We start from the raw sequence: 27870 nt of genomic DNA, 5'->3' as shown, positions 1-27870 counted from the left end.
ATAACTGAGGATCCAAAGAAGAGAATGTCTGTATTGAATCACCACTTTGTGAGACACCCTGCAAAGATGTATGAGGAAAATCCTGAAGCTTTTACACACCTCACAGGTGAGCAGCAGTTTTCTTTATAATAGGGTTCAGTGAAACTGCTTTGTTAATGGTTAATCTTCTCATTAACAGTTTCAGAATACACTTTGTCCTCCTTCAGGCAAACTAAAACAATATGCAGGTTATAGGCCTAAGCAATCTGTATTTATTTGGTTTTGGTATCAAATTGGTTAACAGGGATAGGTGCAAAAATCTGTCACTTTTCTATAGCTCAGACTCTGAGGAGTCATATTTACACCAGGTTGTCCAGTAGGAAATCTCAGAAATGGAATTGCTGGATGTCAAAAGGGCAGTCTTATCTGCAGTGGTTGCAAGAGGGATTGGAGGGGTGTTGCAGAGCCATTATGGTGATTTTGTTCTGCTCATGGAAATGCTGAACATTCAGACCTGCTCCATCAATCTCTTTTCCCCATGACATGGCAGGGTGAAATGAACTGTTCACTGAGGGATTCCTTCTACAGTTCTTTCCTAAGGATGCAGAGTTAAAAGTGAGAGATTTTGACTACATGGAGTCTTAAGGACTAAACACAACTTCTGTAGAGCAAAGCTTTATTTTGCTGGAGTGGGCTGAACTGTTTTACACAAACCATTTTATTTCAGGAATGTTCTCAGTGTAAGACATTGTAGAAGTACCAATGTAGCTTGTACTTTGCTGTCCAGTTTTGGGCACCCTCTTCCATGAAAGCATTTATGCATTGGCATCTCTGAAATGAGCGTGGAGCAAAAGACCACCGAAATGGGCAGTTCCTGAGGTATAGGAAATGGGGGAAGGAGGCTGAGTGAACTGAGGAATTTCACCCTGAAGAAAATGCTGAGGGGGATCATGTTGCTGTTTTCAACTTCCTAATGAAGAATTGGAGAGAAGATGAAGTTAGATTTTTATCAGAGGTTTACAGTGATAGCACAATTAGAAAGCAGAGGGTTTCTACAATTAGGCAGTAGAAATCGTGTTGTAACAAAAGACGTTCTCATTAGGTATTAGGAAAAAATATTTCACCAGGAAGGTGGTCAAACACTAGGACAGGTGCCCAGAGAGGTTGTGAAACTGATATTTTGGGAGGGTTGCCTTTTTTGGGTCAGTTTTTAGCAATAAGAAAAATTTATTTTAAATTGGATTTCATGTTTCTGTCTTCCTATTCATGGTGACTTCTTGACATTTAGCTGAATTTCTGTCATGAATTTGTTACTCTCCTTAAATGGAAGAAAGATACAACCTCTTTGCATGACAATTGGCATTGTTTGTACTCTGAGCTCTTCATTATTGCTTTAATCTTTTCCCTAGGCATATCTTTAAACTGCTTCTGGTTTTTTCTGTGTTACTCACTTTGCTGATGTTCTTCTGCACAAGTTTCTGTATTAGCTTTCTAAAATGCTGACAGGGACAAAGATTGGGGCTGTTCCTAATGTTGCCTCATCATTAATCACTCACCCTGTAATTACATGAATATAATTTGGTTTATTTGTTTTGTTGCCTTTATTTTGTTTCAAGATCCATGGGGTTTTTATTTTGCCATTAGTATTTATTAACAGGATCCTAGGGCTTTATTGTTTCCTGTGTAACTGATGATAACTGTTGCATGTAATTGTAAGCAGTAGCAATCCTCAGTGTTGATTAAAGCACATAAGGTTTATATCCATATATAGACAGGAGATAAGACCTTGGTGATCAGTAAAATACCAGGTTTTGGATGAAAGGATAATTGTTCCTGCAGTGCAGCATACTGAAATATTTATTTTTAGGAGCTTTCAATTGGATTACAGTCAAAGCCTCAAAATGGACTTACTCAGTTTACAATGTAAGTAATATTTTTCCCCATTGTGTGTTTATATTTTTGTTTGGTTGTTGTGTTGGGGGGGTTGTGGTTTTTTATTTTAATAATGAGCTTTTGTTTTTTTTTTTTTAGGATTCTGATGGAAAATATTTCTCATTTCCTCTTGCAAGCCACAGAAAATTATACAGTCATGTTTACTGTGAAAATAGTATGTTGGTGAGAAAATACTTCTTTAATGTCTGGCGTTTGTTTATAAAGATGTGATTTTTAATTTCCATTTGCTGCAGTCCTAAGACAATTAATGAGCAGCTGTTGAAATTGCTGCCCTCCATTTACAATCACAGCCTAATGCATGTCAGAGGCACTACCTGTTTTAGCATGTCCCACTTAGTATTCAAGATCTGAAACCTTCAGTGCCACCTGAACCTCAGATGTTTTCTGTCCAGCTCTCCTGGTTAGCTCTAATTACTGTGTCCTTTGATTTAGTGCAGTTCTGTATCAGTGGTTTTGAAGGAAGAAGTTGTTTTTAGTGCTGCTGTGTTTTTGCCATACTTCTAATTTGGGAAAGCTGTTTGTAGGTTTGCTTTCCTATAATAAAATTTAAGTGAGCCTGAAAGGCTGCAGAGATCTTTCACTAAGCAAAGAAAGTGAATGGAAGACAGATGAGGAGACAGCACCATCTCAGTTGTCTCCTATGAAGAGGAAACACCATAATGTGCATTTCTTGTATTTTTAGCTTGAGACACAGGCATTCAGCCAAATTCTTTTTCAGTTACTTATACAAGAATGAATTTAATCTCTTGGCAAACTGAAGATGGATAAATACGCTTTTCAGAATCGCATATTTTACATTAGTGGCAAGAAAATTGAGATGCTTTTCTGTTTCATCCTGCCTGTCTCTGTTGCCACTCCTCCCCTTGCAAAGATGGCATTCATACCACCACTGTGAACAGCAGTTGTGTGTGCCTGGTGCTTTTGTAACTTTCTCACTGGCACTTTCAGTGTTTGCATGTATGTTGTGACCTTAGCTGTGCTTTGATAGGATAACTTTTCCCTTGTTATGGTGTCTGAAACACAGGCCCAGTACAGCTTGAGAGGAGGAGGGAGGTACAAAGCAAACAAATGTCTGAGAGCTGCATCATGGTGCTGTTGCTTCAGAACACTTAAATTCTCAAGGGATGGAGCAGTAGAACATTAAATATCTAAAGTATTCCTCTACTGCTTAAAAGAATACCTTGAGATGTTCCTTTTAGTTAGAAGAGATTAAACATGGTATGTAAGATGAATATTTTTTAAAGAGAATTTATGAAAGCTTGTTTGCTTAACTTTGTACTTATTCATATAAAGGGTGGCAAATTGAAGTTATGTAAAATGGTTCCTAGAAACCCCCACCATTCACTCTGAAGCTTCACCTTTCTGTCCTTGCAATTATAATTGCAAGATTGATATCAGTCCTTTAATTATCATCAGCTTTAACCCTTGCATTGTTTGAAGTAATCAGTATTTTGAATGTATTTATAAATGCAATCACACCTAGGTAATGGAGTATTTTATGGTATTGACTTTACAGGACACAAGTAGCTGGATTTATGGCTGCATGAACACTAATTCATCAATGTGGTGAGTATGAACAATTCCTGTCCTTTATTCAAATAGGTTTTGTGAGACTGTGTTTGAATTTAAAGTGTATAAATTATCCTTGGTAGGAAGGGATTGGGAAGTAAAATCATTATTGTAAATAATTCATGCTTTCTATATCACCAGGAAAACAGGAAAGAATAGCTTTTCTTAAAGTAGGTGATATTCCTCTTCAGGGAGCTGTGCTTTTGACCTTCATAGCAAGAGCTGGAGAGGGACCTTTCACAAGGGCATGAGGTGGCAGAATAGGGGGTAGTGGCTTTAAACAGCCAGGGCAGGTTTAGGTTGGATATTGGGGACAAGTTGTTCACTGTGAGGGTGTGAGGCACTGGAGCAGCTCCCCCATCGAGGCTGTGGATGTCCCACCCCTGGAGATGTTCCAGGCCAGGCTGGATGGGGTCCTGAGTCACCTGGTCTAGTGCAGGGTGTCCCTGTCCATGGCAGAGCTGTTGGAACTAGATGGGTTTTAATGTCCTTTTCAACTCACTCTGTCATTCTGTTTCGTTAGAACCCTGTGACAAAGACATCAAATGTCACACAGAGCCTTCAAAAGAGTCGAGTAAAGCATCTCTTTCTTTCTTATTTTAAATTTGCTACTGTCATATTAAAATTATTTAGAAGGATGCGTGGTTTAGTGGTTGTTTTTTATGACAGTAGTTACAAAATAGATTTAAAACATTGTCTTAGCTTAAATTTGTAAAATAGACTCAAAGTAAATTCATTCTACCCTTCAAATTAGGGAAAGCTTCCAGGCAAAATTGAACAAGCAAAGTTTGTATCTGTTCTGGGGTCACTGAGGTGTACAGGCAGAGTCTTGCCTCCAGCAGATAGCCAAATGCCACAGTTACTCTTTCCTGATCCAAGAAGTTGGCTGTGACTCCTTTGTAGAACCTTTGATCAGCATGAAGTGATGAAGTTACTCGTTTAGGACTGCTACTTAAACCTCATCTAACAATTGTGGGTTGGCTGTGGACGGTCCTGAGGTCATGAACACTATTTAGAGAAACAGCAGTATTCTGGTATTCAAAAAATCAAAACCTGGTGACCAAATGGGTGTATTGCAGTTCAGTGTGTGAACACATTTTAGAACTGCTACAAACTCTTTAACAGCCAACAAAATTTTTTTTTTATATTCTCTATTTTAGGTATTTCCATAGGAAAATCTGTGGTTTTGATGTTTAGCAGATGCTAATAAAAGTGCATGATAATTCAATGCTAGTGCAGTTTTAGCTGATGAAAAGTTTTCTTTTTGTGTCTGAGCTGCTTGGCTAATATATGCTGCAGGTTTTCTGTATGAGAGAGTTCAAGCTTTGCTTGGCTTGGTTTTGCACAAATAAGATTTGCACTATCTGAAATTACTGCAGTTTGATAAATAACTGTGGTAGCAGTGCAGCCAAATTTCTTCTCAATTTAAAATGTTAATTCAGAGAGAGAAGCTGGTTTATTAATCCACTGCCATAATGCTGGGCCTGCATAATGAATATGCTCATCGTTTAATGTGTATGAATTTTTACAGCCTGGAAGCTGCTGATTTATCCTGGAGAGCTGAGTTACTTCCAACCACCAAGGTAAGTGTGGACCTAACTTGGAGGGGGGAGAGGTGTTTCAGGAGGTCGTTGCAAGTCATAGAGGAAGGAGCTGTTGTGTTTGGAGCATTGGGACAGATTGCATTCCACAGGAGAGGGTACAGGAGGTCAACAACTGGGAACTGGCAAGGGGCAAGCTAAGGGGTGTGTTCATTAATGGCTTTGCTACTTCCTTCTTTCTTTTTCTTTCTTCCTTTCTTTTTAAGGTTGTAATGCTGAAACTCCTGGACTATCCTTCTTTGTCCCACATTGTCATTCAGGTACCACCTGCAGTTGGCAATAAGGTAAAAATATACCACATTCAGAAATTACTTGCTTAGTGTATTCATAATTTTCAGGGGCTATGACAGGAGGAAGAGGAAGCATATTTAATATGTACTGAGTTACTTTGAGAAGCCATAGACCCACAGTGTAGTGTGGTTTGAAAGTAGCTTCTGTAAGCTCAGAAACACTTTGAGAAAATACCAAGCAATAAGGCATGAACAGCACTTGAAACATGTACAAGGCCATGGCTCTCAAATCAGTTCTTAGAGTTCCTGTTGGAGATTCTAATGGTAATCCTCCTTGTTCTTCTTAATCCTCTGATTGTTTTCCTGAATGTTCATATCTTTGAACAGTCATTTCTCTTATCCAGGTTAGCAGAGATTACAGAAAATGGAAGGCAGAACACCTGGGTTCTGGGAAGCATAGGTCGGATAGCTCTGCTAGCTCTTAAACCACAAATGATGTAGTAGCCTGAGTTGTGCAGCGTTTAACAGCTTGAGTCTCACAAATGAGATGGATGTCTTTGCAGCAAGAGCTCTCAGGATCTCAGTAAGAGGACATTTGGAGGCTTGGTGTGTTACCCATGTGGATCTGGCAGACCTTTCCGTTAGTCCTGGAAATGGCAGAGTACTGAATTGGAATTTCCAGTAAGATGGATCAGAGCTGACATTGCTTTCTGTGACACAAATACAGTCTCAGAGTCTGTGGTGTATTAATCCATGAGCCAAGAAGTCATTCACAGCACAAGTGTGTGATGTTGTTCTTTGAGTGTATCTTCAGATAGTTGTGACAGAGGCATCTTGCAGTGAAATTAGCAATGCACAATGTTCAATAAGCAAAGATAGAGGAGAGATCACTTGGGAAATGTAATTTGGCAAGTACAAAGGCTTTCTAGTTTTGTGCTTTGGTTTAGATCTGTTTTTAATATCTTCAATTGTAGTATACTTTGGGCTGTGAATTCTTCACAGAGGATTCCAGAACAGTCCAGCTCCCTGTAACACACATTTTTTCATTTGGTAAGTATAGCATATTGCTTTTGGAAAAAATGGAAAACTAATATAACTAACCTTTGGATAATAAATTTGCCTAAAAATGTCAGGTCAGGAGGTTTTTGGGGGTTGTTTTTCACTAAAGCTAAGACTGCTTTTGTTAGTAACAAAGAAATAAGAAATGTGGGGGTTTAGGCTTACAGATATGAAAGTATGTTATTCTCCTGGAAAAGAAATAATTTGAATATGCAGTGACTTCTCAGATAATTGTATCTAATAAGTGAAAATATTGTATCCTTTCCAGGGTTTTCTTCAAGCAAAATTCTCTTAAATTCAACTGGATTACTTTACAATGTACAGCTCCAGCACTTCAACCAGGTAAAAATTCTACTTAAGTTTTTAAGGTAATGTAACCACTGTTTGTCTGGAGAAAAGTGAGTGAATTCTATTTTTTTGTGTTCTAGATATATCAAGCTTTCAAAATTTATATAGACAGTCACTGCCAGTCACTCAAAGGTAAATAGAAGTCTTCTAAAGTACAAATTTATAAAACAAATTGTTGAAAATTTGTAGGAGCTAAAGTGTTCTCATGCAATAGAGTTTAGCAATGCTGCTATGGTCTGTTCAAATGTGTCTGTTGATATCTCTCACTTCCCTCTTTAAGAAGGATGGATCAACAAAAATGAGGAATTAGTATTTTAATGTTTGTTTTTCTTATTTCCCAGCAAAGGGAAGTTGAATTTCCATTTCAGTTTCAGGATTCTGCCTTATATTGAAAGTGTTTCTTGAGAAAAGCACATTTGCCTAGGATTTTTACAAATGTGAATGTTGAGCTACATAAGCTTAAACAGGATGTGCTGCTAAAGGACCCTGTTTCAAAAAAAGAAAGTGATGAATTTCATTAGACTGAGGTTTTGTTTCATATTGTAAAGCAGAACTCGTCTCAAAACTGTTCTTCTTTTAAACATTGATGTCTCACTGTCTTGTCCTGTAACAGCCTGAGTTTAACCATGTCATTTTTGTTTGCTGCTAACTGCTCTGATCTGCATTGCAGTGTCAATGGCAATGTAACTGCAAGCCCAGAGATTCTGTGTAGTGATCTGTGTGCCACCTTTGTTTTACTGGCCCTCGAGTTTTTAGAGACAGTTGCCACATGTTGTTCTTAGTTAAGTTTATGTTTTTTAATGCTGTTCCATTTCAGAAAGAAAACCAAGTGTTTACAGACTTCATATCCCCTGGTCATATGAAGACTCAATAACTGTAGCAAAGTAAGGACTTTAACAATTAATGACTTCTTGATATGTTTTTTAAAGAATATTTGCATCCTGTTGTGGTAGTATTTCTGATGTGAGACAGTTTCTCCAGTCTTAAGTGTTTGGCTTCTGCATCTTTTCCTCATTTACCTTTCTGCCCTTGTTGACACAGTTGTTTTGACTTTTCCTAGAATAAGGATACCTACTAATTGTTTGCTTAATAGTTCTCACTAATTTTCTTGTAAAAGAAGTCAGATATGCTGGTCTGAAATTCTCAGGATTATCATTGACCTTCTCATGAGTGGAGAACAGTGGCTGCCCTGGATGCTGGCTTCCTCCTGGAAGTCAGGTTTTCAATTACACAGCAGCCCTGTGTTTACTTCAGCAGCATAGTCCTGACAAAATCAAATGATACAGCTTGAAATATATTTGTCACATATGAAGTTGAACAACCTGACTGTATTTTGGATGGTAGGAAAACTGTATTTCTAGTTTATTTTAGAAGTCTTAAGGACACCTCACAATTTCCAGCCCCCTGTGTTTTCCAGCAGCATTATACTTGCAGGAAACAGAATTATATTCCTGAGGATATGTTCTGTCCCTTCCTGGCACTCAGCATATTTGCATGCTCTATGTGTTCCCTAAACTTGTCTGCATTCCTTAGTGCCAAGTCCCAGGATAGTTCAGAGGAGAGGGAACTGAGGATGTTACACAGTTCTTTGTGACAGCATGAACAAGTTCCTTATGCCATTTTGCTCGCAGCTTGAGGTGACACTTGGTGTGGTAGATTTGATTAATGTGCACTTGTTGAAGGCTGAGACACCTTTGGTTTTTCTGCTTGGTCATAAGACCAGCAGTGACCATGCAAGTTGCTGTTTCAGAGTTCCATCTCTTGCTGAGATTTCTGCCAAACTGCACATTGCTCAGCCCCACAGTGACAGCAGCCTTCCAGAGTTAAACATCTACTCTTCCCCAGACTGTCAGTATGAAGTGAGTAAAACAGTTTTATTTTATAGCTAGTTTGCATTGCTGAATAATTATTGCATAATTCAGTTTTTAAACCATAGCTAATTAATCTAATTAAATACTAAGCAAATCTAAAGGTAAGCTGTTTTGCCTTTTTCAAATGTAGTGTGTGTTACAAGTATTTTGCAACATCTGGGTTAGTACTGAAAGTTGGACTCTAAAACTTTAAAGCATTTGCTTTTAATTGTCAATAGTAAGGTGTTGTACATTTTAGTTGTAGGATTGCTGTATTCTAGAACTTAAATTTGCTTCTTAAAAATTGAAGTATTTTGTACTTATGCTTACCACTGTATGAAACAATATTTTTTTTTCAAGGTAATTCTGAAGACATCACTTCTACAGGTTCTTGGGCAAGTAAGAAACCCTAATAATAAATTGGTTTTTTTATGTCAGTAGCATCTATAGAAATTTTTACTTCCTCCCTTCCTTACTGTGGCACTTCAGGTTCCTTCTCAATGCCAAGAGGAGCACTATTCAGTGATCATTTTGCAGCCTTTTCCCTTGGCAAGGATCCCTCCTGGATGAATGTCAGGCCCTGGTCCTTAGAGGAGCAGAAAAGCTCTCTAGCTCTAAAGAGCTGCTGTAAATGTGCAGTATGTGGCTTTGTGGTGAGCTCAATATCTGTAGGTCACTTTAACTTTCTAGCCTGATGAGTCAGTGGTGTTAGAACTTTAAAATACATTTGGCATCAATTAAGTTGGGGGAAAAAGTCTAAGCAGGTCCATATGTTCCTTTTCAACAAATCTTCTTTGGTTATCAATGAAGAATACATTTCGACATGGGGATCAGTAAAAATAGACTGGCCATCTGCAGCTCTCTGCAGCTAAAGAGTGATTAATTTGCAAGCACCTAAGTGTAGTGCTGGAATAAAACTGGCAAGGTTCTCTACATGAATTTATGCATTCAGAGCAAGGATTTTTCATTTTGTTGTTATTTTACAACATTTATAGAAATTTATAGGCTATTGGATATTAATCATTACTTGAGAGAGTGGAAGCCAATTAATACATGCATGAAATTGCTTCCAAAAGTTCCTTGCCTAAAAGCATATATAACTATATACAGATTTTGCTTGAAAAGTGGCCTTTAAATTGTTTTAAATTTACTTTACTGAAATGTAATACTTGGTTTTTTTCATACTTGTCTTGACTGGGGAAAAAACCCCAGTTTTTTCTAATTTGATAATTTATCCAAACCTGTTTCATTAAGTGCTTATGAGAGATTCTAATATTTCCCACCTATAACATTAATTGTTATTAGAGATTATCAAATATGCATTTAAATGAGAAGCTGGATCTTTTAAGAAAGATTTTCTAATCTCATTATCATTTTGGCTTCATGATAATATTTGTGTATGTGTTTTTAAAATATATTTTAATAGATAGAAATGAAGTTATCCCTTTATCCTTGTCTTTCAGGTAGTAAGGTTCCATGCTGGTGCTTTTCCAGTCTATATTGTTTCTAATATTCTTCTTACTTATGGAGGACAACTGAGCACATTGAGATCAACAGGTAGCTTTCTAAAAATCTGTGTATTTTTCTCTGTCATAAGTGTATTTTAGGGAAATTGTTTATTGAATTTACTGATGAAAGACTAGCTAAATGTGAATTTTTTAAGCTAAATATCATTCAGCTTACAGAAATATTTGGGTCCATGCTCTTTTTTTTAATTTTTTTCTTGACTGGTAGTTCTTCAAGGCTGTGTTGTAGCAAAATATTTCTTTATAATTTTAAATTGCAGTCCCTCTCTGTGAAATATCAGTATTGCACAGTAGTTTAGAATTATCAGAAATCTACTTAAAATACATGTAAAAGTTAGAAATACATTTGTTAATGTTCAGAAAACACTATTTCTTGGAGGAAGATGAGATTTGCATTACAGCTTTGGTATGCTGTCATGTCTTCAGCCAAAATGCATTTTTATTAAAATTCAGGAGGTGTTTGTAACAAGCTCCATAGTGTCTCTAGAAACTCATGTGCCGTATTACCTTAACGTGGGTACCACATTATTACCTTAATGTGGGTGACCCAGGGGAGAAAGGGCTTGGTGGCAAAGTATGCAGCCTTGCAGTACTCTTACAAGGCATGGTTATCTTGTTTTCAAGTCAACTCTCATTGTGAGAATTTATATTTTGTTGTGGATGATGTTTGTTGAAGTTCATGGCGTGGCAGTAACTACAGATGCTCTCTGTTCTTGATCCTAGGCCAGTGTTCAGACTTCTCCCTCCAACTAGTTAGGACAGCAAAGCCCTACAAAGTAGAACCTCTCATAAGCATTGTTGTGTTTCTGCAGGGGTGAGTTTGCATCATTTATTTGTTTCAAACAGAAGTTTCAGTAAAACTGTTGCTAGGGAGGACTGTTATTTTATCTGTAGTCACTGAAAACATCTGACTGTTATTTTGCTTGAAAGACTGTAATAGAAGGAATAGTTGATAGATATCTAACTGTCAGAGCAATTGGAAGTGATAAATAATACTGCTTTCATGTTTTTGGCAGGTTTAACTGGTTTAGAGAGATATGGGAGTCACTGTCACTGCCAGAGGTGGATGCTGCTGTACTGAGTAGTCAGGATGCATGGTTCCCCCTTGTGTCCCTGATTCTATTTCTTTTTGGGACAGGCATTGCCTACTGGAGTGGAGTATTTTTCTCTACATCTCTGAGACTCTTCTCTTCATTATGGTTAACTCTGATTAGGTAAAACAACTTGATGCTATATAATTATGCTCTTCTAGATGACTTTGACCCTGACAATTATTTTTTGTTTGTTTGTTTCGGTGTGAATGCTTGGGCAAGATTGAATTCTGGGCAGAGTGAATTTATACATGATTTTAGACATCTGGGTTTGAAAACAAGCAGAAATTGATGTCTGAGAAGAAGTACAACAGGAGTTTTGTTTCTGGTTTGTTTTTTTTTTTTTAGACCTCCTGAACTTCAGAAAGATAAGTTGATTACACCCAGCAGACTCTGTGGGATGATATCTCTTGCTTTGGTTAGCTGGACCACTTGTGGTGCATTTGCTGTGCTCATTGTTTATCTCCAATACTTGTTCAAGGTACTGAAAGGCTAAATGTTTCGTATATGTAACTGAATTGAAAATTTTAGGTGCTTTGAATTAACCCCAGGTTAAAAGCAGAAATCCAGATTATCCTTTTTCATACATAAAGAAATGTTATTATTCTCATACTTGAAACAGATATTTCTAATTTATCACTGTCATAATCCTATAATCTGTAGAATTTTCTTCTTCTTTTGTTAATGCTTCTTACAAAGAAATGTGTGGTCTGACGTGCCCACTACAACAATGCAGAAAATTGAAAATTTTAACTTCTAGCTAGGCAATACTATAAAAACAAAGATTAGTTGCTCCCTTGAAGAGTAAGGAGTCCTCAATTTTTTTTCCTGTACTACAACTTTTGTGTGAAGAATCCTTACTAAACAAGCAACTGCTTGTCTTCCAGGTTGTAAAACTGCATGTAACTGTAAGAGCAGAGCAAAACACGCACAACAGGGTGAGTCTGTTTCCTGCTTCTGTTCCAAACTCTGGCCAAAAATTGTCTGGCAAACTTCTGCCTTGGTACCCTTAGGTTGTGCTGCAGTGACTGGGTGGGTGCAGTTCACTTGCTGCATGTGTGGTGTGAAAGAACAGGCAGGCCATGAGCAGCCTGCTCCATCACACGTGACTGCTGTTTGAAGTTTCTGCAATGTGAAATTCTCATCTAAGAAGAAAACTCTGTCTCTGAATACACACAGATTAACAGGATTTGTCTAAATTTTGGTTTTTGATTATGCATGGGTTATCTTTAAAAAAAAATAAATTCTAGGTAATAATGTATACTGCAGGTAAAACTGATTTTTCTAGAGAGGCATTGTGTGGAGTTCAAGGTATTTTAGTCCAGAGATGACAAAAAAGATGTGTTAGATGAATATGGACTGAGACTGATGTAAACAGGGAGCTGCTAAAAACACAGTGAAGAAGTGTTGGGCTCCAAGTCCATGTGAACTTTATTTTCTGGATTACTTTAAAGTATAGGATCAAAGATGTATGCAGGTGTGGATAACAGCATATGATAAGTACCTGCTCTTTTTTCCAAACATAAAACAAAGTCTGACACAAAAAGTTGTTGAAAGTTTTCTTTGGGTTCCTTTGAGTGGGTTTTTCATGTGTTTAGTTGAAAATCCTCTCCTTTCATCTCTCTATAATATTTTGTTTCATTTGTGGGGGTTGCTGTCACTGGAAGTTAGTATCTGCCAACTCATTCATTGATCTTTGCTTGTTATTCCTGCAGGTAATATTTTACTCCCAGTTGCATTACTTCCTATATCTTTCCTGTGAATGATCATCTGTGATTTTTCACCCCCATGCTTTATTGCTCCTTTTATTTTGTTCTTCCCCCTTCCAGGAACTGCTTTTCATTTCATTGGTGTCAGGGCATTTACAGTCTCCAGTCTTTTCTTCCATAGACATATAAACTATTAGTGTATGAGAAATTTCTGGTTTAATTTAGATACTTTAAAATTGGACTTTACTTTTGGTGGCTTTTTGAAGCACAAATTGCAGATTTTCTTCCTAAATCACAGCTGGTGTGATACTGTTAGGATATTTTTCCCTTCCTCTTTCCTCAGCATGGGTTCTTACAAGCCTGTGCACATCTTTGTGACTTCTGTCTTTCATTTCCAGGATTCAGGCCGCTCAAAAGAAACTTCACAGAACTCCAGTACACACACAGTCAAAGCCCAGAGTTCAGTGGACAGCATTCCAGAAGCAACACAGTCTCCCTCCAACAGTAAAACATCTGCTGAAGCTGCTAACAGTCTTAAGATGCACACTACAGTCCTTAATTTATTCACGTGGATTGTGCTGCTCAACTTGCCATCTTTAATTTATTGGTTAAAAAACCTCAGGTAAGTTCTTAAATTGACACAGAGGTGGAAGAAAGTTACAGGAACTTTTGAAGATAATAAAAATTATAAATGTTTGGTTCTTTACATTATTAGTTACCTTACAGTTGTAAAGAGTACTGTTAATTATTATTGTTTTCTCTATCCTGTCTGGTTTGTATTGTGGTGTAAATAGGTGTTAAGTGAATCAGTGATATGTTGAACAAAGTAATGTTTCAGAAGGGGTTTAAAATCAGGCTGGGATGCCATATTTATTTCATGTATATTTTTTGTCATCAGCACATGGATATTATTTGGCAGCCTAGTTTAGAAGTGATGTGCTTTTTAAACCATTTCTTTGCAGGTACAATGTTAGGCTTGATCCTGATCCCTGTAGAACCACAGCTATTATCCTTGTATGCATCTTAGAAATCCTAATGAATTCAAGTACTTCTGAAGTGAAATCAAGGTACTGTAGCCCAATCTCTAGTTTTGCTTTCCTGCTGCTTTGTGAATTACCATTTGTGTGGTAAAACTTAATTTATGTAGTAATTGTTCAGCCTCTGTAGAGATTCATGAACTCATATGGTTAAGTCTGAAAGATGAACTAAAATGAGTGTGAAGTACCTCTAGTTCAGCTAAGAGGAAAAAATCCCCTGTATTTGCCACATGGAAATAAATGAAGAATGTGCTGTCTAAGCAATTGGCTGCATAATAACTTCTTGAAATGTGACTTTTTAACTCACAATTCATTGAATCCTTTCAAGTGTCACAGAATCCAAATATGTTGAGCAATTATTGTCAGACAGTTACAAGGAAAAGGGAATTCTACAGGATTGTAGTTATGTTCCTGTACCTCCCCTTATGGGAGTAGAAATAGAATGTGTTCTCTACTGGATTAAGAAGTTCTGGGAATTTGGTTTTGCTGACAGAATATTTCTTGTTGAGATATGAAATTAGTTAATGTCTCATGAATGACAATCAATAATAACAAATGTCATTTATCCTTTTGACCAGTACCTATTATCTCAAGTGATCTAAACCATTAAGTCTTCTTATGTTACAGAGAACAAATTTCTTAATTATTATAGTTTTAATGACATTAACCTTTTTGAATAATTTCTCTTGCTTATGCATCAATTTTTCTGGCACATTAGACCTAGTTGTTCAGTTTTAAAGATTAACAAAGCCTTGAAATAGAAATTATTTTGCAAAGGAAAATTATATATGGCATTTGCATACTTTCTGCATATGTGGCTACAAAATTATAATCTTTTTCCTTTCTATTCTTACAGTAAACTCTTGAAGATTGCAGCCAAAGTTTCACTCCCTTTGTCTGTTGCAATGCTGGCCTTTGGACGAATGCATTTATACAGAGTCCCACACTTTGTAACCTTTTCTCTTCTTCTACACATGCTGTGCTGTTTTGTGTAATGTTCCTTCTATATAGGACAATGCACCCCAGAAACTTAACTCTGGAGATGGGAAAAATTGCAACACAGAAATGCCTAAATTAATATGATCAGTAGTTTACATTTTGTGGGAAAGAGGACAGAACTGTGAATACTTTACAGAAAATTTATGGTTTTATTCATGTTGCTTAGAAAACCTTTCCTGGTGTTTATTTCATGTCTCTGAAAATGGAGTGATTTAACTGTGTATAAGCACATGACTCATATCAGTGCAACATCTCAATACTCTGCCTTGTAGACACTTTGGTATTTCACTGTACTGCTTTGTGGAAACACCTTTTTTACTCACTGTGCCATGCAGTGTCTGTGTTCTGAACTTGCATCTCTTGCAGGTCTAAAGTATGCTGGTTAAAACTCAATACATTTCAAGCACACTGTGACTATCACAAAAACCACACAGCCAAGTATACTTTGAATGATTTTATGTTACATTCAAAAGCTGCCACATTTGTGTCTAGACAAACTAGAATGTACTGCTTATATAGAACTGTTATTTCTATCAAATCATTTGTTCAATCAGTGTGAGTTGAACATTTGTGAGATTATTGCAAGTCTTACACATTTTACTTTTTGTGAGAGTGAGAAGACAACAGTATTCTATGTAGCTTTCTATTCAGGAAGGATACCAGCAGATTCATAAACAATTTGCTGTAATGTTGTTTTAAAACATTGTCAGTTTTCTCTGGAATTTTGAAATTAATCCTTGGACTTTGTCCATATGTGGAAGCTAGCAAACATTGAGATATGCTGTGAGTTACCAGTGCAGTTACTGCTCTCTTTCTAAGTAGACAAGGCAGGCTTTATTCCTGTTGTAAACAGAGAACAAACCATCTCCTAATAAATGCCAATACATAAAATGAATATGGAATAGTTGCAAATTCCTGTCCTGCCATACAGTGCTACCTTCTGCATGTGGGCAAACTCAGTAATAGTGGGAAATACTGACCATAATTATCAGTTCTGTATAAATTTTATCTTAGTGCCTAGATGCTACAGTGACTGCCATTTGTAATAAAGCCTACAATAGCTATGTGTAAGGAATTCTGTCCCCTGGGCATGTGTTTTGCCAACAGAAGAAGTCTCAGCAGTCCTTAGGTTTAAATGATGTATTGATTCTGTGTAGAGATGAGCTTACTACTTGCTTCTGTGTTAGCTGTCTCTGCTGTGTCTGAGATACCTGTTACCTTCATCTGGAAACACTAGACCAGCTCAATCATCCTATAGGAATACCAAGAGGAAATCTGCTGCTCACAGTCAATCAAGAATACTCTTAATCCAGTAGTACAGCCAGCCTGACCCATTAATTCTATCATATCTTAATAATCTTGCCTAAGTGCCTCAGTTATTTCTAATGTGTTGTTGGGGTCAATTCCTTTGAGCAGCTGGCTGGAAAGACTCAATTCACACAGTGACTTTCCAAAATGAAGGACAAATGTGAAGAAAGCCATGTGTGTTTTGTTTGTTTATATCCATGTCAGCAGTTCAAGTTATTAATAAGTCATTACAAGTGCTGTAACTGAGTAAGGGTATTGTAGTTAGCCAAACCACTGTCACTGTTATCAGTAATCTGTGTGCTGGTATTCTAGTCTTAACCTTTTCAAAAAGAAGGTTAGATTATATATAGTGTTTGTAAATCAGAAAAGTTATTTGAATAGATTATGTCTTGATATTTTCTAATCAAATGTATGCTACAGTATATGTATATAAGATAATTTATGTGACTTAATGTACTTGTAGGTAAATGCACCAGTTGGTTTAACTAGGAATTGCTGTTCCTAGTTGAAGAACAGAGTTGTTGTACTTGCAAATGGCTGTGAATGAAAGATGGTGGCAGAATTGCACAGGGCTGGCAAAGGGCTGTGAAATGTGCAGGTCTGATTTCTGTGGAAGATAGTTTTCCTCGACTTTCATAGTCCATTTGGCTTACTCTCTTTTACTTCTGATTTTGTTTTGCCACCTTAGCAGGCTCTTTCTGCATGAATCCATTTGTTGGAACTGTTGGAAATGAAACAGACTCGATATTTGGTATCTTTGATAGCTTTCAAAATATGCCATGAAGTGAAACCTACTGAATTACAGCAGCATAGGATAACACTTTTTTTTTTTTCTTTCATTTAATGATTTTTTTTAGCTGGAGTTCTATTGATGATTGTTAGAACTCTTCATAAAAGGAGTTCTGGTATTTTGTATATTTTCCTGCCTGATTTTCAAGTTGGAGGTAGGAATAGGTATAATCCTGAGTCTGAGATCCCAGATGACAAGAGTTTTTCACATCTCACTCAACACTCCCTTTTCTCAGAGACGGTTTACCTTTACTGGGGAAAGGAGGGGAAGTTTTACTCCTATTTTGAATTGAAATGCCTTGTGTGCCATTTAATAGATTTAAACTGTTGGCAGGGATGTGTGTCTGGATTGTGCAGTGATCCTGGACTGGACAACTTCAGCCGTTTGGCGGATTAGGCGTTAATCCCAATTAGATTTGCCATACAATCAATGGATGGTAATAGGATTAGAACAAGTCTTAGAATTCATCCCATTCTGAGAGAGCATGAATTGTCCAACTTGTCATTCTGCAAAGGACTGGATTTTGTAACAGTCTAAGGTTGTTTTTAGGTAAAATACAGTGATTGTTGTTACTTTTGGAGAAGAAGGTAAATTAGGTAAATCTGTAGTTCTGCCACTGTTCAATTATTATTTCAGCAGAAACATAGGATAACCCTATATATATACACACTGTTAATTGCTTATACAAGGAGATATAAATATTATTGAAATATCTTTTATTATGAGTGGGCTGCATTTATAAAACAGCTTTTGGCAAATACATTATAATGATGTCTCTTACTACCTTTAGTTGCATTAAAATTCCACTTTATTCTTCACATTTTAGATTATCTAGACCATGTGGGAGGAGACCAAGGCACAAACTGTAAGGGTTTAGACCTCAGGATGCATTCAAAAACTATTTATGTGGATCTAATATGATTTTTTATAAGCTCTTAGAATGAGGAAACAGGCTAAGGCCTTAAAATATAAAATGCCACTAACTTTTGGTACAGCAGAGGCTTTCTTTAACAGGGAGAGATTTAATGAGAAGCTTTGGTGATAGCTTCATACCCTGAAATTACTCTGGAAGTCTATAATCTTTTCTGCTTGATGTCATCAGACATGTTCCTCACAGTCTCATCATGCTGCAGTGACACATGTATCTAACACTTCATAGAAAGTCTCTGTGTCTGATAAGGAAAAACTCACATCTTCACTGGAATTAGCAAATGCACCTTGGAACTGAGTGAATTAAGGTTGTCCAAAGCTAATCTTAGTTGTGATTTAAAAGTTGCAGTGGGTCATATTTCAGCATCCTGTTGAAAGAGGATTGGTTTGGGGGTTTTGGTGGGAGATTTCTCTGTATGTTTTATTTCCAAGAAACCTGTAGAAAATGGACTTTAAGTTAATATTATTTCTGACATTTAGGGTTCTGCCCTGATTTTGGTTTTTTCATGTAGCAAATCCTTAGTATTAATTTGCTATGTTTCAAAACAAATAGATTACTAATGACAGAACTGTGAGCAGTGCAGTAGGAATACATTGTAGAAGGCATAGAGACTGCTGGTATGTCTAAGTGAATTTTTCATCTATAACCTAATTGGACTAACTTTATAGTCAGTGATTAACAAAATGTATTGACATTTAACCTCAAAACCATTGCATATGTCAGTGTTTGATACTTCTCATTTTCCATGTGTTTGCCAGTAACAAGTGATGAACTCACTCGGTGTTCTGAAATCTGATAAATCTGATCCATCTGACAGCACAGAATAAAGTCTGTTATGTAGTCATTAATAAATGTAAACATTTGAGAAACTTTCATTTGAATCAAGTTTTTTCAATACAGGGTTGAGTGTGTTTAGACTTTTGTTATATTTATACTGAGATAAAACCAGCCATTTACTGACCTTTAACACTCTGAGCTATGAAAATGTTTTTGGAAGTGGTTGTAGAGTCTGTACAGAATTGTGCTGCTGTTCTAAATCACTAAGCTACTAGAAAATTGTTAGTTGTAAAGTAGACTGAATTCTTGATGCTTATTTTCCATTTAATGTTTTAATGGTGAATGTTTCTCACTTAATTTACAGCTTTGACTTTTTGCATTTTTTTTCTGGGAGATAATCAGTCTAGCTTTTGTAAGCACTTAGCACTGTAAAATATAAAATTCTCATCACTGTTCCTTTAGGGGAGACATTTGTCACCAAAGCTCCATACTGCTGTTGTATAGCCTCCAGGAAATGTGTGACAATGAAGGACAATTCAAAACTAGTCCTTTTTTTTTTTAAGTACAATTTTTTCCTTTTTTTTAGAGCCAGAACTTTGAACTAGAATAATAGAATCCATAAAGTCTTAAAAATTTTGAAAACCTTTTGCAAAGACTATACTTCCTGATGTATATTTTTATTTATGGTTGAATGTGTTCAAAGCTTTTAATGAGCTCATCTATCCTCAAACTCAAGTAAAAAGTATACACTTTGTCTTATTAATAGACACTGCTGCTTTTAAAAATGAATTTTAAGCATTTAGAGAGAAAATTCCATAGCACTTACTTAAGCAAATCTGCCCAGCCCTCAATTGTTCATGTGTCTAAGCACATAACTGCCTCAAATATGTGCTTATTGCCTTGTAGGCTGAAAACCTGAACTGTGATATTTTGAATTTATTTGCTTAAGATGTAAGGTTTCTTTCTGCATTTTTAAATGTAGACAGATTTTGCTATTCATGCTGTCATAAAGAAATCCTGTCAGCATTGTCTCTCTGCAGTTACTGGCAGCTTGTGCTCTGATTCTGTGGGAATGTGTGGTGTCAGAGCTGAGCTTGTCTCTAAAAACCAGGAGTGTGAACATGATAATATTTGTTATTTGTGGCACAGCATTGTGGGTCCTCCATCCCCATGCGGCTCTCTCTGGTTTGCAGTGTCCCTGGCCTGTAGTGCCTAGGAGTTCCCAGAGCAGTGGAACTGGGACTGACCTGGCAGAAGTGCAGCAGCTGTGTCCTGCAGACTCCTCCTGTTTGTTAAAATATCAACCAAGACTGTTTTCCCCCTCCAACTTCAATAATTCCAGGGTATATCTAAGTATCAAATGTGCAAGTGTGCTGATGTTTATTTTTACAAAAGGCTAAGGGCACTGTTTTACGATCAATTCAGGTTTTGGTATTTTCCACACACTTCAGTCTGAGTTTGGGAACAGGATTTGAGGCTGCAGCACCTGGAATGCTTTACAGAAGTCTACAGGTAGTAGACAGGACGCATGATTAGAGTGCCAGACCAAAACTGAAATGTGAAATTCCTCACTGTGACTTTAAACTTGTAGCTTTCTAGAGAGAGAGAAAAAAAAAATAAATATACTGTGCCTTAAACCAGTAAATGAATACACTCTAACTGTAGCCTGTGGACTTCCATAGCCTTATGTTTGATTTTTGAAGTTGACCAAAAATATTTGTGTGGATCATACTGAAACTTGATTTGGGGAAAATGCTTTAAAAAAATTATTTTGACCCCATTTTACTCTTAGAAAAATGAAGATTTATGACAAGTGCAGCATATTTTTTGTTTGGAATCACACCAACCAAAGTCAGAAAGCTTTAGCTGACCTGAATTTTTCAAGCCTTTCTGTTGTGACCAGAAGAAAACTAAGGAAGGAAAACTAGTTGCAGATATCTGTCTCAGCTTTGAAGTCTGTGTGTCAAATTATTTTAAAACATTTTGATATTTGGTCTTCAATTAAAAAAAAATCTCAATTTTAGTTTAAGCAAAGTACTGTATTTAAGCCATTAAATAGCAAAATCTTCACCAGTGTGAGAAGAAAACTAGACAGGGGTGGGGTTGATTGTTTGTGTTAAGGCTCCAGAAGTTTTGAATACTAAATTTTACTTTTTAGGAAAAATATTCACATGTAAATCCCTGAAAGTTGGCATGTAGATTCCCTTCTTTGGAGGAAAAAAAAAAGTGCACCTTTTTTATCCTAACTCATTAAAGAAAACTAGAAGTACTTAAGATCTTAAAATCTTGTTATAATATAGTAGAAGGATTTCTTACATGTATTTTTTAATACAAAGAGCTCAGGAAAAGCCACTGCTGGCTTTTCTTATTTGTCTCTAGAGGATTCTCTGTGTGTTTTGAACAAATTGTGATTTCCCTCCCTCCCATATAGCACTGAACCTTGGAAAGTGATGCCATCTCAGAGGTTATTGTAGTACTGGGGGTGTTTAGACATTCACACAAACAACTGCCTGCCAGCTGCTCACAGAGCAATACACAGCAAAGTTAGAAAACATTTCCTTTCACTGAGCTCCTGCTTCAGTCTGGGTGCCACAGTGCTGCTGCTGAGCATGGAACACGCCATCCTTGTGTCTTCCCTGCTGCTTAAACTCATTCCAGTCACCTCACTTCTTATTTTGTGGTGGTGTTTCAGCACTCCTGGCCATTGGTGATTTTCTAGCCACTGGAATATTCTAGTATTGAAACACTTGAGAAGGTAGAACTGCCTTTAAGGCCTTTATGTATGATGGTGACTCGAGAAAAACTGCGTAACTTGATTCCCCACTGACCTTTCAATTGTTTTTCCAAGCACAAAGTCAGAAGCATGTTGGCCAAAATACCTGGTTTGGGTGATTAGTGGGGAGGGAAGGATTTGTTGGTTGTAAAAGGACTTAAAACTTTGAAGAAAACATGTGATTTTGGGGAAAAACTTACCACTTCTCAAAGCAATCTATCTTAGAAGTTTTTAACTCTTCCTCTGTGTTCAGTTATTATGTAGCTACCACAAATCTGATGTTGTACATGAACTCACTCTTAATATTTACGGGTTTTTAGAGATGTTGACAGGGTCTTATCTATAAATGTTTGAAGAATGCTATAGCAAATTACTGTGCTTATAAAAATGTTTATAACTAAGTTCTTACAGATCATGTCATGTATCATAAACTTCAGCAAAGTCTCTGTCTTGTGAGATGCTGAGAAAACCGTGGAGAAGAGGTATTTTCAGATGATGATGTAATTGCTGAAAGATGGAATCTCATAATCTTTAAAAACTGCATTTAGATACTTTTTTGTTGTAGTTGACGGCAACTTCATTTGGGAGCTACTCTGGGATGTTCCTGTTTTGTTTGGTGGCTTCTCTGGCTGCAGTGTGTACTTCAATTTGTATTATTAGTCTTTTTTTTTTTTTTTACCTAAGTGTGCATGACTTCAAGTACATTGTATAGCAAATGCCCTGCTAAAAAAACACTTCTGTATATTTTTGTATGTTATTCCAACGTGCTTGCATTGGTACAAATGGTTGTAAATCCCAAGAAGTGCCACTTGCCAGTGCTGCTGTGTGTTACCTGTATGCTGTTGTACAGCCACGCTGATGAGTGTTGTGAGCAGTGTCTGCCTTTAGTCCTGCCTCAGGTACTCATGTGGAGCAGTTTGGTGCTTTTCCTTCTGACTTGTAATCCTTGGGATTCTAAGCAGAAAATAAAAGTAGTAAACAAAAAGCCTTGTGGTTGGAGCAGTGCTTTAACAGTGCTTCTTTCACACCTCAAGTACAGTGCAATAAAGATAGTTGGACAGACAGGGTGAAGCTTGGCTCAGTGTCTTAACCCCAACACCTCAGGATTCATGGCTGGGAAATGCAATAAAGTTCAAAGTGTTTGCTGAATAATACAGTTCATATAGAGCATCATATGTATAAAACTTGTTCTCAGCTAAACGAGTATATTTTAAACTTGTACATTTCAGAGGGGAATTGTGTGGAACTGAGCAAGCAATGCTATCAGCATTTTCATCTTCACAGCAATTCAATTCAAACATACATGAGCATTACTTCCTGTGCCAGAAAGGTTATATAATTAGTATAGACACTTTGAAAATGTTTGATTTATTGAAGATGTTTATTAGAAAACCTGGTGCTTAAATTTGGGTGCATTAAAAAGGCAGCCCCCTGACATCTGGCTTCGACAGCATTTGTTAAACTTAGCTACTGTCCTCAAAAATGAGGTTGCAATTTAATTCAGTCAGTGTAAGTATACTAATAGTATTTTAACATGAATGTGCTCTGCTTATATTTGACTTTCCCTGAAGGAGAGAATTGAAATTACTAAAAAAAGACCAACCCACACATTAAAATGAGCTATAGGTCTAAACAGACTTTTTAGCTCCTACAGTTTCTCAGAGCTTTAGCTCAGGAAGCCACAATACAAGTGTGTATGGATTTTTTTTCAGACAGCTCACAGAAAATATATGCTAATTGAATCTCTTGCATATCTGCATGCTTCATCAGTCACCCACATTGCCTGAGTTCCTCCAGTAACAAAGCCTGTTTCATATTTGCAGATGACTTCAGTATGTTTTATTGACTGAATACACTGCATATCCCCAGTTCTTTGTAAAGAAATCAATGGAATAAATTAATTGAGGGGGAGAAAAGAGGTAGAAGAAAACTGCCAGCTCTTCTGGCTTTTTTTTTCCTCCTCTTCTTTCTAAAGATAAGGAAATAAAATCTAAAACCAAACTGTGAATCTTGCTTTTCCCCTTCCTGTCATTTTCTCTACAGGAGCATATTTCTACTTCTAGCTGAAATAAGTATCTACCTAGAATATCAACAAAGAGTTCCCTTATGCTGGGACCTGCATTTTTTGTGTTGTTCTGGTGCTACTGCTCTGTTCTTGATGAGTCCACTATCTGGAAGTTGAGTGTAATGAAACCTAATTAATATGGCTTAATGGATTTTCTTCTTTGTGTGTATGATTTTTTAAAACCCCAAATATGCAGAAAAATAAACAAGCTGGATAAGTTGTTTTGAATTTATACATATTGCTGTAGTCACAAAAATAAGCTGCTGTATTAGCAGAAGGGAGTAGAACAGAAACAAGTGCTAACTGTGGAGTTATCAAGTGTCCTCCCCTTGGCCAGTGCATATCCTGGGGACATCGGGGTTTCTTTGTCATCTTTGGCAATGGAAGACTTGGTGCTTGGGATCAGCTTGAAAGTAACACTGCTAGGATTTTGTTTACTGTGGTGCTAATGATGTTTGGATATCCAAAACTTCACCTTCCTGGAAGGGTGGTGGCAAGTTTTTATTTTGCTTTCAAAATTTAAACCAAAGAAAAATGTAAAGCTTCCAGTCAGACACAAACATCTACACTCTGGAGTAAGGTGATGGTCAAATATTTTTAATTTTAACATGTCTATTTAGGGATATATGTGATACTAAATCATGTATCATCTACATAGTGGAGAGAGGAGTGCAGTGAAATAATAAAAAATATGAGCAGCTTTGATATGAAGAATGCTGTGCACTAAGGCCAAGGTAAATTAGCAGAGTCCTCCTTGCAGCATTTGTCTTAGTTTCTAGTGTGACAGGAGGATATTAACTGCTGATAAAATCAGGGTAGGAAAGCAATGCTTCCATTAAAATGTTATGATTTTGGATATTGAAGCAGACCTTACTTTTCCCTCTCTTTTTCCAGCATCAAGAGAGTGATCCATATCTCATTTACTTAAAAACCATTTGTCACCATTCTAGAGAGACAGCTAATTACTTTTGACTAAAAATAATATTTTGATAAAGCTGTGCCATTTCTCCTGGGAATTGTTTTAAACTTCCTGCATGCCTACTACCAATTTCTGCAATACAGATTGGGAGGAATTTGTGCTGCACTGTTCAATAGCAACAGGTCTGAAGAGTACCAAGGATGAAATTCTCAAGGGTCTTTATGTCATGGTTGGAAATGGAATCATTACTGTATTTTTGAGCTCCTGCTTACGTCATTGACACCCACCTACAGTCTACTAGAAATATAAGTGCAGAGATCAGGTTGTTCACAGATTACGAGGAGACCAACCAAGAAGGGGCAAGCCAAAGCCAAATTCCCTGGTAAGCTCTATTTTAAAGAATGTGAGAGGGAGAATTCCTTTTCTCCCCCTGAGTCAAGTTGTGAAATGGATCTCTAGTGTGTTAGACCAGGCTGTATCAAATACCATTGCACTGTTATTAAATGTAGTAACATGTAATGCAGTTTTATAAAACTGAGCTCTCTGGATCCTGAGTCACATTTTTGCATTCTCCTTGGAGCATGCAGAGCTCTGGTGCTGTATTAGCCACTGAAAATGGCTTTATGTAATTAATGTGAACTTACAAATGTAATATTTTGTGTTGAGTGTTCTGCTGGTCCCTCAGAAGAGAGTCCAGTGTCTAGAAATAGCTTTGGTATGGGAAACACTTGTTTAGAATAATTTGTTCTCCCGAGGACCTTAGTACTATGAAAACAAAGAGTTGCTAGCACATGGGTGTAATCTGCAGTGGACAGACTTTGCTTGGATTCCCGTGCTTTGTGTGTTGCCAGTGACAGCTGTGTAGGATGTAAGGAGTATGTGTGTTTGCCCTTCTTACAGGCAGTCTGTTCATCTCCAGCATGTGGAAAGGGCTGCTCCTGGGTCTGTGTGTAGTATTGGCTGTGAGAGGACTGGCAAAGGGGGCTCCTTTCCAACCAGAAGATAAATGGAAGCCTCTTGATAACCCCAGAAACAGAGACCTGGTAAGGAAATGTTTCAAGAAAGAGAGCTGAAGTTCTGTGTGTTTTTTTGTTTTCCATGAAGAGACTCCTTATTGCCTAAATTTAAAGGCAAGAGGGGGCCATTAGATGTAATGTTAGGAGCTGTGCACTTTGTATGGTCAATAACCATTTCTCAGTCAAGATGTACCCCTTAACTGAAGAGACATTCTCAGAGCACAGTAGTGCTCAAAATGTGCTTATATCTCCATCCAGCAGCTTTCATTTTTAAAGAAATTATTTTGATTATACAGCCACTTGTTTTGTGAAACAGAAGAGGAATGATTACTGTGTTTCTTTCAGATGTGTGCTCTGATTGCATGTTGTTTCATCTCATGGAAGTACAAATATGTTTGTATCTGACAGCTATGAAAATACCACTCCGAGAACATTTGCACAATCTTAAAAAGAGTTTGTGAAGGAAAAGAATCGGTTTCCTGTAATATTTCCTCAGTGTTTTAAGAAGCTTTAATTTCTCCTTGGAAGTGATTGCTGGGGAACAGTTCAAATCAATTCCCATTGTTCCTGACTCCTACTGAAATGTTTCCAGAGGTGTCCTGTTTGCTGCCAGCAGGGCTTGGCTGTGCCTGTTTTCCAAGGGTGCAGTTATCTCTCAGCCCCTGTGGGTCAGTGGGGAGCATAAATGAGCAGGACACAGTTGCTGCTCTTCTGACTTCCCATAAGATGCACAAGCCATGGATGGAGTGGGCATGTCTCAGTTAGGTTGCCTACACTGTATCAAGTTATGATCAGAACTGAGGATTCCATCCCACAGAGGAATAAACATTCCATCTAATTTGTGTCAGGAGAAATAATTAATCTCCATGGGTCATGCTCTGTTTATTCTCACATCCACAATCTGCTCAGTTTTTCAGAACACTCCAGGCTTACTTCTCGGGCAGGGGTCTGGATCTCAGGAAGTTCCCAGCCACTTTCACTGTGAACAATGAAGGACCAAGGCTCTACTCAGATCCTATTGCTTCTGCATTTGCAGATTATGAAGAAAAGAAAAAATCCTTTCAGAACTATTTCAGAGGCTGAAAGATTCTGCTGATGAAGGTAAAAGAGGGTGCCTTGTCCTCTGATGTTATGTGTAACCAAGAAAGATTCTGACTGAAGTATAAAAGCAACTTCTTTCTCAGAAGGAATTTAAAATGTAGTACCTTGACCCTTGCCTGAAGTGGGGTTTAAAATTCTTGAGGCAGAGATTTATGAGATCATTGCTACTTAGATAAAATAACACAGGGTCCTTGTGCAGACCTCTATAGACCCTGATTTTTTTTGTTTTCTCTTTTTTCTCCCCTCCTTCATACGGAGGAGAATTCTGAAAATTTACAGATAATAGGGGATGCAGGTTTTATGAAAAGAAGATTACAAATTGAGATTAATGGTTTAGTGTGATATATGTGTATTAAGAAAATTAATTTAGCATAAGTTATTGCACTAACAAAGCATACATTCTCCTTTACATTCACAGTAAATATTGTTTTCTTCTGGTTTACAAAGTGCTGAGAATTTCAGTAAGATTTAAATCCAAGCATTTGGGTGATTTACTCAGTATCTTGAAGTGCTTAATTTGTAATCAATATTCAGTTTAGGATTTCCAGCTCTGTCCTTTTCTTGGCCTGCTTAGCACCTTGTCTGTTTATAATCAAAATCAAAGCTTTATTCTTATTATCATGAACCACAATAACGACTGCACTCACATTTTAATACTAAATTCTCTTTTTGCTGAGTTATGAAAAATGGGAGCACCAAAGAATGTGTATTTTGTGCATAAAAAAAAAGGGGGGGGGGAATTCAGAAGGGATGCTCTACTATACATCACAGCAGCAGTGAGAAAATGACTGGTGGCAGCTTTGTCCTGCATAATTCAGGATGATTGTGGTAGTTCTTTTCAGTATTCAGAACTGTTTTGTGGGAACAGAGGTTCATCCAGTGTTGGTTTTTTTTTTTGTCTTGGTTTGGATCATACCTTGGTTGCATATGGATATTTTTGTATTAGTCTCACGTATTTGTATTTTTTGTCTTTTTTAGGCATTAATTTCAGAAGTCCATGCCAAGTGGAAACCTTCACAGCAAAATTTTACTGCTTTGACTTTTTAACTGTTACCTGACAATTCCAAAGTTTCTTCACTGTTCCCATTTCTGCCAATGGAATCTGGTGTCCTGCTGCAATGAGCATTATTCTGTCTGTTGACAAATGTGTGCTACTGCAGTCTGTGAGCAGAATTGTGTTTAAGTGTGAATAAACGGGGAGTGCAACAGCGTGCATTTAACCACTGCCGAGTGTCTTTG

The 27870-nt window shown here is 37.1% G+C and overlaps 2 protein-coding genes across 4 annotated transcripts in view; both read left to right on the top strand.

The window, feature by feature from the left end:
- PGAP1 (post-GPI attachment to proteins inositol deacylase 1) overlaps window positions 1-20973 on the top strand; it is a 33166-nt gene extending 12193 nt beyond the window's left edge. The window contains exons 8-27 of one of the 2 annotated variants that reach the window (XM_054277743.1): window positions 1-106; window positions 1847-1902; window positions 2011-2094; window positions 3449-3498; window positions 5033-5084; window positions 5309-5386; window positions 6307-6382; window positions 6660-6733; window positions 6820-6871; window positions 7557-7623; window positions 8490-8598; window positions 8950-8988; window positions 10053-10146; window positions 10839-10929; window positions 11132-11329; window positions 11555-11687; window positions 12094-12144; window positions 13314-13537; window positions 13878-13982; window positions 14809-20973. In XM_054277743.1, coding sequence (XP_054133718.1) covers window positions 1-106; window positions 1847-1902; window positions 2011-2094; window positions 3449-3498; window positions 5033-5084; window positions 5309-5386; window positions 6307-6382; window positions 6660-6733; window positions 6820-6871; window positions 7557-7623; window positions 8490-8598; window positions 8950-8988; window positions 10053-10146; window positions 10839-10929; window positions 11132-11329; window positions 11555-11687; window positions 12094-12144; window positions 13314-13537; window positions 13878-13982; window positions 14809-14947 — 1878 coding nt within the window. In that variant the 3' untranslated portion in view covers window positions 14948-20973. The remainder of the gene's footprint in view (window positions 107-1846; window positions 1903-2010; window positions 2095-3448; window positions 3499-5032; window positions 5085-5308; window positions 5387-6306; window positions 6383-6659; window positions 6734-6819; window positions 6872-7556; window positions 7624-8489; window positions 8599-8949; window positions 8989-10052; window positions 10147-10838; window positions 10930-11131; window positions 11330-11554; window positions 11688-12093; window positions 12145-13313; window positions 13538-13877; window positions 13983-14808) is intronic. The other variant, XM_054277744.1, reaches the window with a different exon arrangement.
- A 2644-nt stretch (window positions 20974-23617) lies between these two features.
- Window positions 23618-27823, top strand: CUNH2orf66 (chromosome unknown C2orf66 homolog). Of its 2 annotated transcripts, XM_054278122.1 has the most exons (4): window positions 23618-24896; window positions 25415-25557; window positions 26440-26631; window positions 27610-27823. In XM_054278122.1, exons 2-3 carry the CDS (start codon window positions 25435-25437, stop codon window positions 26611-26613), a joined length of 297 nt encoding a protein of 98 aa, XP_054134097.1. In that variant the 5' UTR covers window positions 23618-24896; window positions 25415-25434; the 3' UTR covers window positions 26614-26631; window positions 27610-27823. The 2 variants fall into 2 exon arrangements, with proteins under 2 accessions (XP_054134097.1, XP_054134096.1); XM_054278121.1 differs by having other exon boundaries at window positions 23618-25557.
- The last annotated feature ends 47 nt before the right edge of the window (window positions 27824-27870 follow it).

Source organism: Melozone crissalis, unplaced genomic scaffold (assembly GCF_028551555.1).
Source record: "Melozone crissalis strain CALT ecotype California unplaced genomic scaffold, PUWL_Pcris_2 ptg000023l_1, whole genome shotgun sequence".
NCBI lineage: Eukaryota > Metazoa > Chordata > Aves > Passeriformes > Passerellidae > Melozone > Melozone crissalis.
The sequence above is the reverse complement of the archived record's forward strand: the minus strand, read 5'-3'. Positions and strand labels throughout refer to the sequence as shown.

Coding starts and splice junctions, on each gene's coding strand:
- CUNH2orf66 (XM_054278122.1), top strand. CDS start 25,435: ATGTGGAAAGGGCTGCTCCTGGGTCTGTGTGTAGTATTGGCTGTGAGA. Junction 25,558..26,439: donor ACCCCAGAAACAGAGACCTG/GTAAGGAAATGT, acceptor CAATCTGCTCAG/TTTTTCAGAACACTCCAGGC.